This window comes from Artibeus jamaicensis, unplaced genomic scaffold (assembly GCF_021234435.1).
Source record: "Artibeus jamaicensis isolate MK-2021 breed Jamaican fruit bat unplaced genomic scaffold, CSHL_Jam_final contig_519, whole genome shotgun sequence".
NCBI classification, from domain to species: Eukaryota; Metazoa; Chordata; class Mammalia; order Chiroptera; family Phyllostomidae; genus Artibeus; species Artibeus jamaicensis.
Genome location: NW_026521871.1, coordinates 37,676,433 through 37,690,533, shown reverse-complemented (window position 1 = coordinate 37,690,533; position 14,101 = coordinate 37,676,433). Strand labels below are relative to the sequence as shown.

The 14,101-nt window shown below is 37.2% G+C and overlaps 1 protein-coding gene across 2 annotated transcripts in view; it reads right to left on the bottom strand.

Moving 5' to 3' along the window:
• Positions 1–14,101, bottom strand: part of UBE2E2 (ubiquitin conjugating enzyme E2 E2) — a 256,777-nt gene that overhangs the window by 35,457 nt on the left and 207,219 nt on the right. For both annotated transcript variants that reach the window (XM_037143987.2, XM_053669343.1), the window contains exon 5: positions 2,135–2,282. In XM_037143987.2, coding sequence (XP_036999882.1) covers positions 2,135–2,282 — 148 coding nt within the window. The remainder of the gene's footprint in view (positions 1–2,134; positions 2,283–14,101) is intronic.

Below are 14,101 nucleotides of genomic sequence, written 5' to 3'. Positions count from 1 at the left end.
GGTGTACGGCATAATGACTTCACATCAAAGGTTTCTTAAATAAGTTACTTATCCGTTAAATTTTTCTCTAAAAATAAAAACATAAAACAACTCTTGCCCAAAATTTCAGCCAGCCCCAGAGGGGCTGTTCTGGGAGGAGGGAAGCAGACGCAGTCCCGTGTCGCGCCGTTTCCAGGAGGGCCAGTGGGTCCAGGCCTCACATGACCGAGTGAATGCCTTGTTATGACATTACCTCCAGACGGAGTTGTACGCAGTCTCAGAGACAGATGGGATTGGAATAGGAACAATGAGGTTATAGGAACAAAGTGTCACTCAGTTTTACTTTTTTTCTTTTCTTTTTTACGGTCGTCTCTATTTTGCCCCCACTACTCCTCCGACCCCAGCCACCCCCACTTCTCACCCTTAATCCTATACCCCTTTGGTTTTGTCCATGTGTTCTTTATACAGTCTCAGTTTTAAATTAATGCAACATTATTAAACTTCACTAACTTGAGTGATATACAAATTAATTGAAATTTTTATATAGGGGAACACTTCTGCTGTGGTAGTAGGAATGCAGACTGGTGCAGCCCCTGTGGGAAGCAATATGGAAAAACCTCAAAAATTAAAAATGAAACTACCTTATGACCCAGTGATTCCACTTCTCGGAATTTATCCATAGAAACCCGAAACACTAATTCAGAAGGACATAAGCACCCCTATGTCCACTGCAGTGTTGCTTACAATCGCCAAGATATGGAAGCAGCCCAAGTGCCCATCAGTAAATGAGTGACTCTAACAACTATGTACATTTATACAATAGAATACTACTCAGTTATAAAAAAGAAAAAAAATTTTACCCTTTCTGACATCACGGTAGGACTTGGAGAACTTTATGCTAAGTGAAATAAGCCAATCAGAGAAAGAGAAATACCATATGATTTCATTCATATGTAGAATCTAATGAACAACTGAATTAACATGAAAAAAGGACTCATGGACGTGGACAACAGTATAGTGACTGCGGGTGGGAGAGGCAGGTAAGGAGGTTAAGTGGTAATGGAAAAGATGCAATAAAAAATGGCCCATCAGAAAAAATCTATAATGACCTAGCACAATTATATTTTCTTTTCTTTTTGGTGTTAAAAGCATTGACTTGTTATAAATATTCTAAATACATGACAATTTAATTGTTTTTATATTTTTTCATTAAAAATAACACACATAAAACTTGAAAAAATTATATTTGCCCATGTTTTGTAAATGAGCCAAGAGCCTCAGAGAGTTTCCCATCCCAATTGTCATTTCTCGTGTCTACAAATTCACTTATCTAGTGAACAGCCTTTATTCCTGAACATGGAAGATAGAATCTTCTGAAATATAAGACCACCAATTAAATACTCAAAGAATTTCTCACTGAGAACATCAATAAGAACTCCACAGCCACCTTTGGGTTTTTGTATCTTCCAAAATAAATCCAAATACGTAAAAAACTGGCAGGCGTGTGGTCGAGTAGTTAAAAAAAGCTGGTCAAAGACATAGAACCGCAAGTCCAGGAGCACAAAGCAAGTCAGCACTTTCAGCACCAAGGGCACCAGCACTCGTGGAAGACTGGCCATGCAGTCTCTTCAGTTTTTCTGGGAAGCTGTAGTCAGTAGTTGTCTCTCCTAGTTTACTTTTTGGGTATTTCTTAGTTCAGGACCACCCCCTCCCCGCCCTTTCTCGGCGATTCTAATAGCTTACAAAGATGCACGGTTATTAAGATGCCAGAAAAGGTCACATCTGTGTGGTGTTGCCTGACTGTTATCAAATTTAAATAGCCCGTATTTATCAAATTAACATCTTCTGGTAGGCATCAAATTAAAGATTAAACTACTTAATTAAAATTATTATTACTATTTGGCAATGGAATGTAATGCATTCTTTAAATGAACTTCTTAATCTAAAATAATCTTTCATTAATTTTTATCACACTATGCTTCTTCCTTCTCGGCAAAGAACAGGTCTAAAAGGACTAATGACAAGACCCAATTTAAAAAGAGAAGAAAGCACTTGCATATTATGGAAACTGAAATTCCAAATAATAGTAAGAGTAGCAGTGCTGATGGCAGCAGTAAAGTAGACCCAATTGCAGACTGGGTCAGAAGTCTCTCACCGGGGTTGCAGTCTGTGAGAAGGGAGCAGATGGAGAGGAGGACTTTAGAAATGGTCAGGGCCGGACTCCAGTTGTCCTTCAGGATGTCCAGACAGATCACGCCTTGGCTGTTAATATTACAGTGATAGATTCTTGTTCGGAAGGTAACCTAGAAGAAAAATGTAAAATTGTTATAAACAGACATACCTTTTATTAGACAAAATAATCTAAGGGTCATTGGTTCAACCATATATTTATTTTTTCCTCAGGCACATGAAAAGAATCAATAATCAAAATCACTATTTCAGAATTTGTCATTCTGGGCACAGAGAACTGAACTCCAATGACAAATTCACGACATTCAGCTTTTGATGAAGAGACCGATCACCACTTAACTAATATTCTGGGGACTGAACTTACTCTTGGTGCAACTGCAGGAATGTTCACAGGAGGGAAACTAACTCTGACTTCTAAAAAAATTTCAAAGAAAAAAGACTTTTCCAAAATAAAAATTTCAAAGGCAACTTGCATTAGATTCCTGTTGTTTTAAGGTTTTGTACATTTATAAAATTCAAAAAAGCACAGGAATACTCTAAAAAGGAAAAGTCACCATTGGATACCTAGGTCACCACTGTACTTTGCTGAGGTATAAGTTTAAAACATGTATATAACATCTTTAAAGAACTTCAGTTGAAAAGTTAAGTCCAAATCAGTTTTACAACTCTAACAAAACTATTTTACAAAAGCCTTATGTAAGCAACAAATTTTTAATGTTACTCATTAATATCATGTGTATACATGTTCTCAAGCTGAGAAGCTGAAATGTAAAAGAATCTTGGTGTTCTGAAGAACAGATTTCTGGTACCCTAAGTTGACAATGGCTCTGCACTAAGAAATACACGCATAGCATATCTTTGTAGGTGTTGCTATCTCACCAGGGCATCCAGCATCCATTCGAACATCAGGCTTTACTTCATCTGCTACTAAGTCTCAGAAAACACAGATCCACTATTCTACAACTGCTGAGCAACATGGTACCGTTCTCGGGCTGGATTAGTACTCCTGTTTAAGAGTTGCCTTTCATGCCAGATTAGGTAACTTCCACATCCCTCCCTACACACACACATTCCAAACACCTAGAACTGCTGAAGAAAATATAACTGACATTCTTTAAAGTGCATAGGTGAATTTGCAAGGGCAACCCCCAGAGGTTGGAATGAAAACCAGAAATTACAGTAGGCACCTGAGCTGACAGAGCTGCTGCCAAGGGTGAGGCGAGCGGAAGAGGGGGAGGGAATCAAGGATAGAAGTCAGCCTTAAACACAGAGGCTTGGGTTTTGATGTCCTAGTGGAGAGTGAAGATGAAACCTTAGATCTGGATGTGGCAAGGGGCTAAAATTGAGAGCCCTTACATAAATTTGGACGCGTGAGCAGCTTTCAGTAAATAGATGGATTTGAAAGGATAATACCTTACGGAGAAATAGTAAATACATCTGTCAGAAATACCCTGTGGTCTGGCCTGGGAAAGAAATCACGTCCCCTAAGAATTCTAAGTCCTGGGCACATACGCTATGCAAAGACTAAATAAAAAATAGCTTAAGTGACTGCATTACTATCAGATAAAATATATGTTTAAGGCAAAAAGCATTTAAGGCAAAAGTCAGTAAAGATGATCACTGCATTATGATGAAATGAGCAATGTATTGGGGAAATACAACAATTCTGAAATCAGTTACGGCTAACAATATAGTAAAAAATATAAAAAGTAAAAATTGGCAGAATTATAAGGAAAAAATGACACATCAACAATCAAAGAGGGGCATTTGCACTGCACTAATTAATAGATCAATCAGATCAAAATGTAGTATGGATCTAGAAAATATGAACAATTGAATTAACAAAATCAGGGTACTAAATGAAAGCAAAAAGTCCACACTTTACAATTAAAGAACATGTATTCTTTTCTAAGCATAAGAAACACAAAAATTGATCACATGTGAAGCCACAAAGGAAACTGAACATATTTCAAATAATTATTAAGCCATAAAGATCACTCATCACATATTTGGAAGCTGAAAAACACATTTTCAAATAACTTGCATTACATAAAAATAAACAGCTGTATTTCTAACTGAACAACAATGAACATGTTGGGTTGCCATCACCAAGATTTGTGTTTCGATTAAAACAGCTGTAAAAGAAAATACTACAGTTGCAAAACCATATATCAGTAAGGAAGACATTTAATGAGCTAAGTGTCCAACCAAGGAAGAAAAAAAGAAAGAAGAGCAATTTCCAACTGGTGCGCCACAAGAATTTTAAAACCTACAATACCTGACTACTTGGTCAGGGGCACTGACCTCTTTCCTCTTAGGTTGTCAAATAAAAAAAGTAACATCCCCTGGCTGGTGTAGCTCAGTGGATTGAGTGCAGGCTTATGAACCAAAGGGTTCCCCATTCGATTCCCAGTCAGGGCACATGCCTGGATTGTGGGCCGGGTCCCCAGTAGGGGATGGGGCACATGAGAGGCAACCACACAACTGATGTTTCACTCCTTCTCTTTCTCCTTCCCTTCCTCTCTTTCTAAAAATAAATAAGAAAGATATTTTAAAATAGTAACATCCAACACAATAATAGCCATCTGGTATGAAGGAATCAAAATTGTATCTTTTTTTTTAGATCAGCAAAAAATATATTTTTTGGAGTGCCACAAAATTTTAAGAATTAGTTTGTGTGCTATGAGGTGAAAAAGGCTGAAAATAACTGGAACAAAGTAAATCCTGTGAAAGTAAAAAGAAATAAATATATGAGCAGAAGTTAATAAAATAGAGAGGACTTAGCAATGTTAAAATTCTGCAGAGAAGTCATGAGTACCTATCCCTTTAAGGGCTAAATAAAAAGACAAAATATTTTTATGATCCAATATAAATTATAAGTAACAATATTTAAAAACCTATCAGATATTAAACAGTATACTCTGAGCCAGTTGATCCTCAAGATAGCTCAAGGAAAGAAGTAGTATTACTGTACCCCCTTTAAAAATAAAAAATATTATAACTGTGAGGTGATGGATGTTAAGTAAACTTGTTGTGGAATTCATTTCACAACGTATTTATATATCAAATCATTATGTTGTACACCTAACACTAATACAATGTTCCATCTCAATAAAACTGGAAAAGAAAAAATCCCAATGGCTCATGGTCCCACAGCAGGTAAGTGGTGGAGCCAGAATTTGAACACACTGTTGTTGATCCCAAAATCGACTCTCTCTTACTCAGCCTCAATGCCTGTTTTCTTTTTAATTTTTAAATTTGAGACAATTATAGATGCGCACGAAGTTGCAAGAAACAATACGGACCGACATGTACACTGTTCCCCCAGTTTCCACAATCCTGGTATTTTACCAGAGGAAACTGACATGGACAGAGTCTGCTGCCCCCTCCATCCATCTGGTTTCACATGCACTTACGGAAGGTAGACTTGCGGTCACTACCACAGTCAAGACACAGAACGGGTATATTACAAGTATCCTTCGTGCTACCCTTTCACAGCCAGTCACCTCGCCGCCCCCACCACACCTTCTTAATTCTTGACAATAGCTACTCTGTTCCTCATCTCTATAATTTTGTCATGTTAAGAATGCTATGTTATCAAACAGGATGCTACTTTTTGAAATTGGCTCTTTCCACTCTGCACGACGCCCTTGAGATCCATCTGAGCCGCTGTATGTATCAACAGGCCTTGGCCCTTCTTACTGCTGATGAAAGTGCCACGTACAGACACACCAGGTAGTTTCATCACTGACATACACACCAAAGGACAACTGGAATGTTTCCAGTTACTATTCATTACAAATACAGCTGCTATGAACATTAGTTTTTGTGTGAATGTGAGTTTTTACTTCTGTGATAAATGCTCGGTAGTGCGACTGTTGAGCTGCAAGGTAAAATCCTATTTAGCTTCATAAGAAAGAAACAGCAATCCGTTTTTTCTGGAGTGGCTCTCCCACTTTCCATTCCCAGCAGCAGGGCAATCCAGTTTCTCCCCGTTTTTCTGGACGCTTAGTGCTATTACTATGCTTTATTTAGTCTTTCTACGGGGTGCAGTGATCTCTGCCTGTTTTAATTTGCATTTCCCTTACTGCTAATGATGGTGAATGCTTCTTTCATGTGCTTATTTGCTCTATGGATACCCTCTTCAACAAGAATGTTTCTATCTTTTGCCCATTTTCTAATTAGATTTTTTTTTTACTGTTGACTTCCTGATGTTTTAAAGTAAAGACATTTCATTAAAAGTATAGTTAGATAACAAATTAAGCATGCGTTTGCAAAGAATCTTGTGAATTTCTTTTTGGACAGAAAATGTTCTAGCATGCTGATGAGAAGTATCTACTTGGGTGATGTGTCAACCTCTTTGCTGACAAGTGGTCATGAAGAAAGCAGACTGAATTAAGCAGGCTGACTGTTCCTACACGTTCTAATGCTGTACGTAGACCCCCACAAATACCTTCTGAAGCTGGAAAAGATTAATGAACTCATGGAGTTTTATTAAGTGTCATAAACTGACCTAAGGCAGCGTAAGCCATGACCGCTTTGGGCTTCCCTCACCATATCCCCACTTCTATCACCATGCTTGCCACAGGACCTCCTCACCAAGTCATTTGAAAATATTTTTTTTCAAATGATGTCCATTGCAGTGCTTGGCACACAGAAAGAGGCCACTGTTCACTGCACAAATGCTCACACATCACAGCTTACTGTTCAACCAGGTAAGTATCTCTCTAAGGAGTTGTAACATATTGTTCTTTAGGGAAAAAACAGTTTAGAAGCATAACTTATAGTGGACTGGAAGCTGGGAAATTGTAGAAAGCATCCTGAGGAAGCTGAAGATGTTTTTAGTATCTTTCTATGCTATAATGTGACTTTAGTAAATTGTCCTATAGATGAAGATATGTCAGAAGTGAGTTCATACAGGTTAAACCAGTAATAAAAATATTTGTATGCATTCAACCTGTGTCAGGAATCCAACATAAAGTTTTTTATGATTGCTATTTCCTGATTAAATGTTAAAGAGAACTTAAAAGTGTGTGGCCTGGTCACGTGAGCAAACGTGTTTCCCAATCAAGGCAAAAACTTGCTAATAAAAGCCCTTGACACAGCCAGCCTTCTCTTCCAGACGCTGTCAACACACGGAGGAAATGAGGAAGAAGAATCCATGACAACTGGTGAGACACTGTCCGTGGTCCTTGGACATCAGTGATGCAGTAATGGAAAGCATTAGCAGATTTGCCACTGTTTGGAGATTTTCAGAGGCCAAGAAAGCACCCTCCTCCCACCCTCAGCCTACAGAAGACGAATTTGATTCTTTGATTCTGACTCAGTTTTCAAGAAAGCCCATCACATTATGTCTTATTCTGGGTCTGGGTTGTGGAACATCCTTCCCTTCACCTTTGCGACAAATAAACACATCATGAAAAAATGACTGTAAAGGAAATTCTGGTTCCACTGCAGGGTTAACACTCACTGAGTTCTGTGTCTGGCACAATCTACCCTTGCACTCGCGTTGATCACTGTTTTGAGGCACAGCTTATCCCGATGTTTACAGAGATAGCCGCTCTTCCTTAAGGACAGGGGACAGTCTACTGAGAATCCTGTTTTCAAAGGCGGGGAAGACCGCATGCTTCAGAAGGGTTTTCATTCACTAAGAAAATTCTAAAAGATGATGTGGATACAGTGAAACGGAAAACTTACCTATCCAGAATGGTTAATTCTTTCAAAAACACGTGTATGTCGAATATGGTTCAATTTGCTTTCTTTCCAAATGTTTGTTTTATTAGCTACTTTTTCATTGTGGTTTCTTTTTCCTTTGTCTCTGCCAGTGATTGATCACCTTTCCTCCATTACCTTGTTCCACTGCCCCGACTTCTAGCAGTGGCGCTCCAGCTGCTTATCCATCCCTTCAGGTGGGTCCGTGTCAGGGTGCGGACGGTCATCACTGAACGTGAGCTCACCCTCAGTGCACATGACTTATTTTTCTGTAGCATTTCTTGCACCAATCTGAGACCAGATTGGATCGCATATGCCAATATGTAAGGCAATAAAAACAACCCATCAGGAAGAGTAGGATTACATTAAAATCTCCATAAAAACCCTTTATATCTCAGTTTCTTTATTTTGAACAAGATACTGTCTGGTTCAGACACAGTTGTCTGGTACCATCTCAATAGTGTTTGCTGGGTAAGTGTATGCAGGTTTCCTTCCTCAACCAGTTAAAAAGTAACAGAGGAAAATACTGAAATTTAAGAGAGCTCTAGAAATAGGACATTCCTAAGAGCACAGCTTTACCATTTGAAGGCTTAGATTTAATGGCCTTTCTAAAAGTAATTTTAAAAAAGAATACCCATCTTTACTTTAAAATAACTTAGAAATTAAAAAAAAAACCTGGCTAGCTGTATGAGTTTTTTTTATAAATAGGTTTTGATGGTTAAAAATAATTATAATCATACACAATAACACAATCATACACAGATTCAAAACTGCTGAATCCCAAACAACTGGGGGGCAAATGAAGATGGTCTGGTATCTAAACTTGAACATGAACAAAGAATATCACTCAAACATTGCCACTGTCTTAATCCACTGAGCACACACACAACAGGTGCTCCACCTACACCTGGGAGTCCATCAGAATCAGAACCCAGAGCTCTCGGAGTTTAACGTCCCCACCATGGACATCACCTCCCAGGATCAGATTAGAACAGCTGCTCTTGAACTCTGACCTTAAAACCATTAGGTGGGGCTATGCTGATCCAACAACACTTATTTATTAGTGCTGTATAGAAAAGACATAGTTTAACTAATGTCCAATGGACCTACATTCTGAAGGCAAGATGACTCATTTCTGATTTATGACTGCGGAAATGTCTCATACATAACGATGGTTAATTACAAAACACAACAGCTGAGGCACTTAGAGGATTTTTATGTAAAGTGTATAATAACTAACTGACCACATGACATTTGCTCTTAAATTAAAACAGTGACATAAAGGTAAAGGAGAATGCCCTAACCATTTTGTTTGTAGTTTTTATAGTTCTCACACTACTCAAGGCAATTCTACAAGCTGCAGCATACTTAACAGATTTCCTAAATGTAAAATGGAACTAATATACAGGCTTCTTTTAATGCCTGGGAAAGAAGTAATAAATTTTAGGTTTGTGAGCATATGACATGGCTGTTAAATTTTAAGATATTAATAATTCAATGTACATACAACACAATCCAAAGTGTTCATTGTGACTAGCTAGAAATGACAGTTTGCTTTGTCACATGGCCCACAACAGCGCAGAAGTAAACTATATTTTAACATAAAGTGAAACAATATCTAATTCTGTTAATGATACAGTAAATTAACAGCAATTACAGAGTTGGCTGAATGCCCACTCTCTCAGTGAGTGCTATATAAAATACAACGAGGACACTCTTGGAAAGTGGCAGAGTGTTTGTAAATACCATAGAAGTTTCTGAACTTTGCATGTATACTAGGGATGGTGATGGTAGTGGTTCTTTATATTTCACATCATGAAATAAAAAAATCAGGCATGCATACCCCTGAAACTTGTAACCAGAAAAGAGAAATAAAGTAAATTTGAAATGGGTAACAACTATGCAATGTTTATGTGCCAGGCACTGTTCTATGTGATTTGCATTTATTACCTAATTCACTCTTCACAATCACCCTGTGAAGCAGGTGCTGTTATTATATTCATTTTATGGTTAAAGTAACTGAGACACAGGTTTAAAGGAATTCAAATGCCTTAGTTGAGGCAATTCCTGTAGTAAACAAAGAAGTTACAAAGGAAGAAGGAGATAGGAAATAAATGAAAACAGATATACAAAAAAACCTCTGCATCACAAGAGTTTTTTTGAAAGTGATAAAAAAAAAAAAAGAAACCCAGGAAGAGAATAATAAAATTTATGTGAACTCTAGATCACAACAGTTTGACTTCAGAGAGAAAAGCTAATGATAGAAGGACTCAACAGATTTTCAGACCAAGTTCTGGTAAAGTAAGAATTCATGTCAAGTAGTTAGCAAACAGAAAAAATGTTCACTGATACTCACTACTATTATTACTACTCTTATTATGCCAAGTGACCTGTTGTCTCTATGAGATTACTGAAAGCAAGAAAACCAAGTCAGGGAAAAAACAACAACCCACAAACAATGTTTTAACTTGACTCAAACATTGCTACTTAAGAGTTACTTAACCTTTGAGTAACTTCAATCTCGGCATTTAGAACATCCCAGTGAATAGTCTCTAAACACTGTGCGGAGTGGCTGTAATAATGAACTCACCTGATACTCATACTATTGTATGCTAAAACTAATAGCTAGCTGGGTAGCTTATTTGAAAAGCAAAGTAAGATTGAAGTTTGATTGGAAGAATAAAAAAATGGGCACTGAATGATAAAATGAAAAGCAGTCTCTTCTTAATTTTGTAGTTTTTGATCAGCATGCTATGATGAAAACAGTGTACTAGAAATTTGCGATAGGGATGGTACATAGTGTTCCATCTTAAACTGGCCCCTCATGAAATGAACCCTTCATAGAGGACACTACCTAACTTTTTCTTAAATTCATGACCTAGCTTTTATATGATCAACACTGTGGAAGCTTTTTTTGCACACTGTCTGAACAGCTGACCACACTGACCACACAGAAAAAAGAAGGGGGAAATGAAGACAAGCAACACGGCCGCAGTCCCAAACAGGCATGTAGGGAAAGAGGGCCCAGGTACTGCAGGCAAAGGACCACCAGCAATGGCTGACATTGACAGCAATGACCATTTCTGATCATGACCTTCACCCCCTTGGAACCCACCTGCTGAAAAGATGAGAGAGGGGAGAAGGAACTCTCTAAACAGTCAACAGAATGGCCCTTTAATTATCATTTGGGTTTAGGAACTTATAAGAAAGGATGTGAGTTTCCTTTTTCCCACTCCCTAAGAAAAAGAGGTACACAGGCTTTTACCTCATAACAGGAAGTGCAGAACTCCCCACATACCTCTTTTTGTCCTTCTGGTAAGTATTCAAGAATTAGTTGTCTACTGAAGGAATATTTAGTATTATGAAGGACCCCTTAAATCTTATTTCTGTCTGATCATAACTACATGTGTTTGTTTTCTTTTAAAATTTTCATGTCTAGTATTTTTATACCAGGAAATCTCTTTCCTACTCTGTCCCTCTCCTATTCTTTGTATGTTCTCCATTTAATCTGTTTACATCCTGTGATATCTGACATCGTTTCCCTAGTCTCTATTTCCACCTTCCAGGTCATCTTGCTTTATACACGTGTCAGGGCTTCTGAAGCCTGTTGTGTCGGCATTAATCTTTCCCCTCCAGTGTTCTCTGTAAGACTGCTTCCTAAAGCAAAAACAAAAACAAAAACCCAACGGGCTAATTTTCCCTAAGGCTGTGTGGAAATATTATATGTTTCTAAAAAAAGGAGTCAAATAGCAATGATTCAGCTTTGTGTAGAAAAAAATATACTCCCATTTTATAATGTTCTACTCCTGCTGTCTGAATCCCAATCCCTAAAACGCCTTCTGAAGTTGTACGTTAACTCCGGGCTGCTTTTTTCTCTCCCTGTAATTTGCAGCATCAACTTTGCAGTGTAGAGAGAATTGGCTGCTGTGGCATAACAAGGAATGTTATCGTTTAAAAGCAAACAACTGTACCACATGTTGGCTTTAAATAGTGCCAACTATTTTTGTATTTCATTTTACAAAATGCATAGCTGTATGTAGACCTAAATAAAAATTAAAAAAAAAAGAATTTTTGTAACAGGCCAACAATGGTTGTTATCTATAAAGGGAACAAATTTATGTAAGATCCTCAAGAGCAGGGATTTTATGATACTGATATTTATCCTCTGCAGGGGGTAGTAGGTTGTTAACATGTATTTGTTCAATAAACAAGTGAAAAGTATAGAATATTTACCCTTGAAAAGAGACCACACATACTGTGACTAAAAGGACAACTGATAGACAACTTCTGATATTCCAACAATAAGGGTCATACTGCCCTTTATTAAAGGGGAGGGTAATCAACGGACAGGTATAAAATTTATAAAGGAAATGTATTGTTAGTTAATCAAACTTTTGTTAGGGCACCTTTCAAAGTTTTGTGATTAACATTTTCGTCAGTGGTGATTGTAACAGTCTTAAACATTAGTTCTAAATTTCAGTTTAAGCGTCATGTACTTCTGACAATATTAGAAGAATGTACTTTTCTTCAAAAGCTTGTATGGGTCTGTTTTTCACAATTTTTCTCCTTTCCGGTCATATTAACTTAGTGGTATATACAGATTAAAGAACAAAGAAATGAAACTCCCATCTGTGGTGAAGTCTAACACAGCATCACAGGAAGGCGGTCATGTTCACCATCACACTGACAGGCACTCAGGTTTGCAAAGACGTACTGTGTGTCTCCAGAGGTGCCACAACTCTAACGGATGGATGGTAGCACCTTAGATGTGGTAAAACTCTAAATTACTAAGACTCATTTATCAGGTATGTGCTTAAAATCTGCATCATTACTTCATAGTTCCACGATGGAATATTTCTGGCCTGGTGAGGAGTAATTGTATTCTTCACTGACCATAAAAACCAACTTATGAAAGAGGTCAGGAATAGAGGATAAAAGAATACATCTCATTTCATGAAAATTTCTAATTATTACATTTTCATTATCAAAAATTTTAAGCCAAATCTTGAGTTTGATATTAGAGTGTAGGAATGGTACTTTCTCAAACACTGTTGACTAATATAACACATTTTTCTCACTTTATATCAAGCTTAGAGCAGGAACAAAACGACACTCTGATTATAGATACTATTGGTACAAGATACTGCTGCTACAGAATTAAGCTTTTTTCATCTCTAACAGTAAGTGAGACAGGTGAAAACATCTCTCTCCTTTACCACTGTGCCTTACAGGTTTGGTTTACGGTGACAATGCAGAATCACTAAAGTAACTGAGGTTTCATGTGCTACATTAAGAAGATGGTTTTGCATATTTTTATCAGTAAACTTAATACTAGTGCCTGATTTAGAAATATACATATTCCTTCTATTATTTTTGTCTGTATTTGTTACTTCACATAATCTCTTATTTTTTGTATTTTAAAAATAGCTTTATGGAGATGTAATTAAGATATGATAAACTAGACACACCAAAAAAGTACAATTAGCAAAGTTTTGACATTTTTACATTTCCACACAATCTCCTACAGAAATTAAATAAAGTTGCTCTTAAACCTTCAACCTGGACGTGTGGCAGGGTAGCTGCAACCGGCATTTACGATAATACACTTGACTCTACCTGCCAGCACTTCAGCTTTCACAGCACGCATTCAGCTTCAGTGTCTTTTTTTTTGGACAAGAATAATATAGAGAAGTATACTTTTTATAAAATTAATCTGGCTACTTCATTTTAGTGTATATTTTTATTTTTAATAAATAAGAATGTATTAAATGTCTTTCTTGCATTAAAAAAATTTTTTTACAGTGAGTTTATCATATTGGCAATATGTGTGTACTAAACGAATTCCCTGGAAGAGATGATGTCCATTTCTGGTGAGGAGGGAAAGCTTGTACTTTCCATACTTCAAAATATTGTCATTCTGCACCTCTACTCTCTTCTTTCCTCTGTCGTGGACCAGCTAAACCACATCTGCTAGGAAGTCTCCTTCTGCTACTCTCAGCTGGTCTGATAACAGTGGTCCAAAATGTGGGGCTGTACCTGTGTGCGTGCACTTAATGAGAAAATACCTCCTACCTTATTGTGCTTTATATTTCTTCTTTTTATTAAAAAATTCAAATCTATGGTGAACAGACTCGCCAACTGTTAACAGATTATTTTTCTATTTTCAAAGTTTCAAATGATGATACTGCTTTAGATGTGATGTCTCTTTAAATTCAAATTC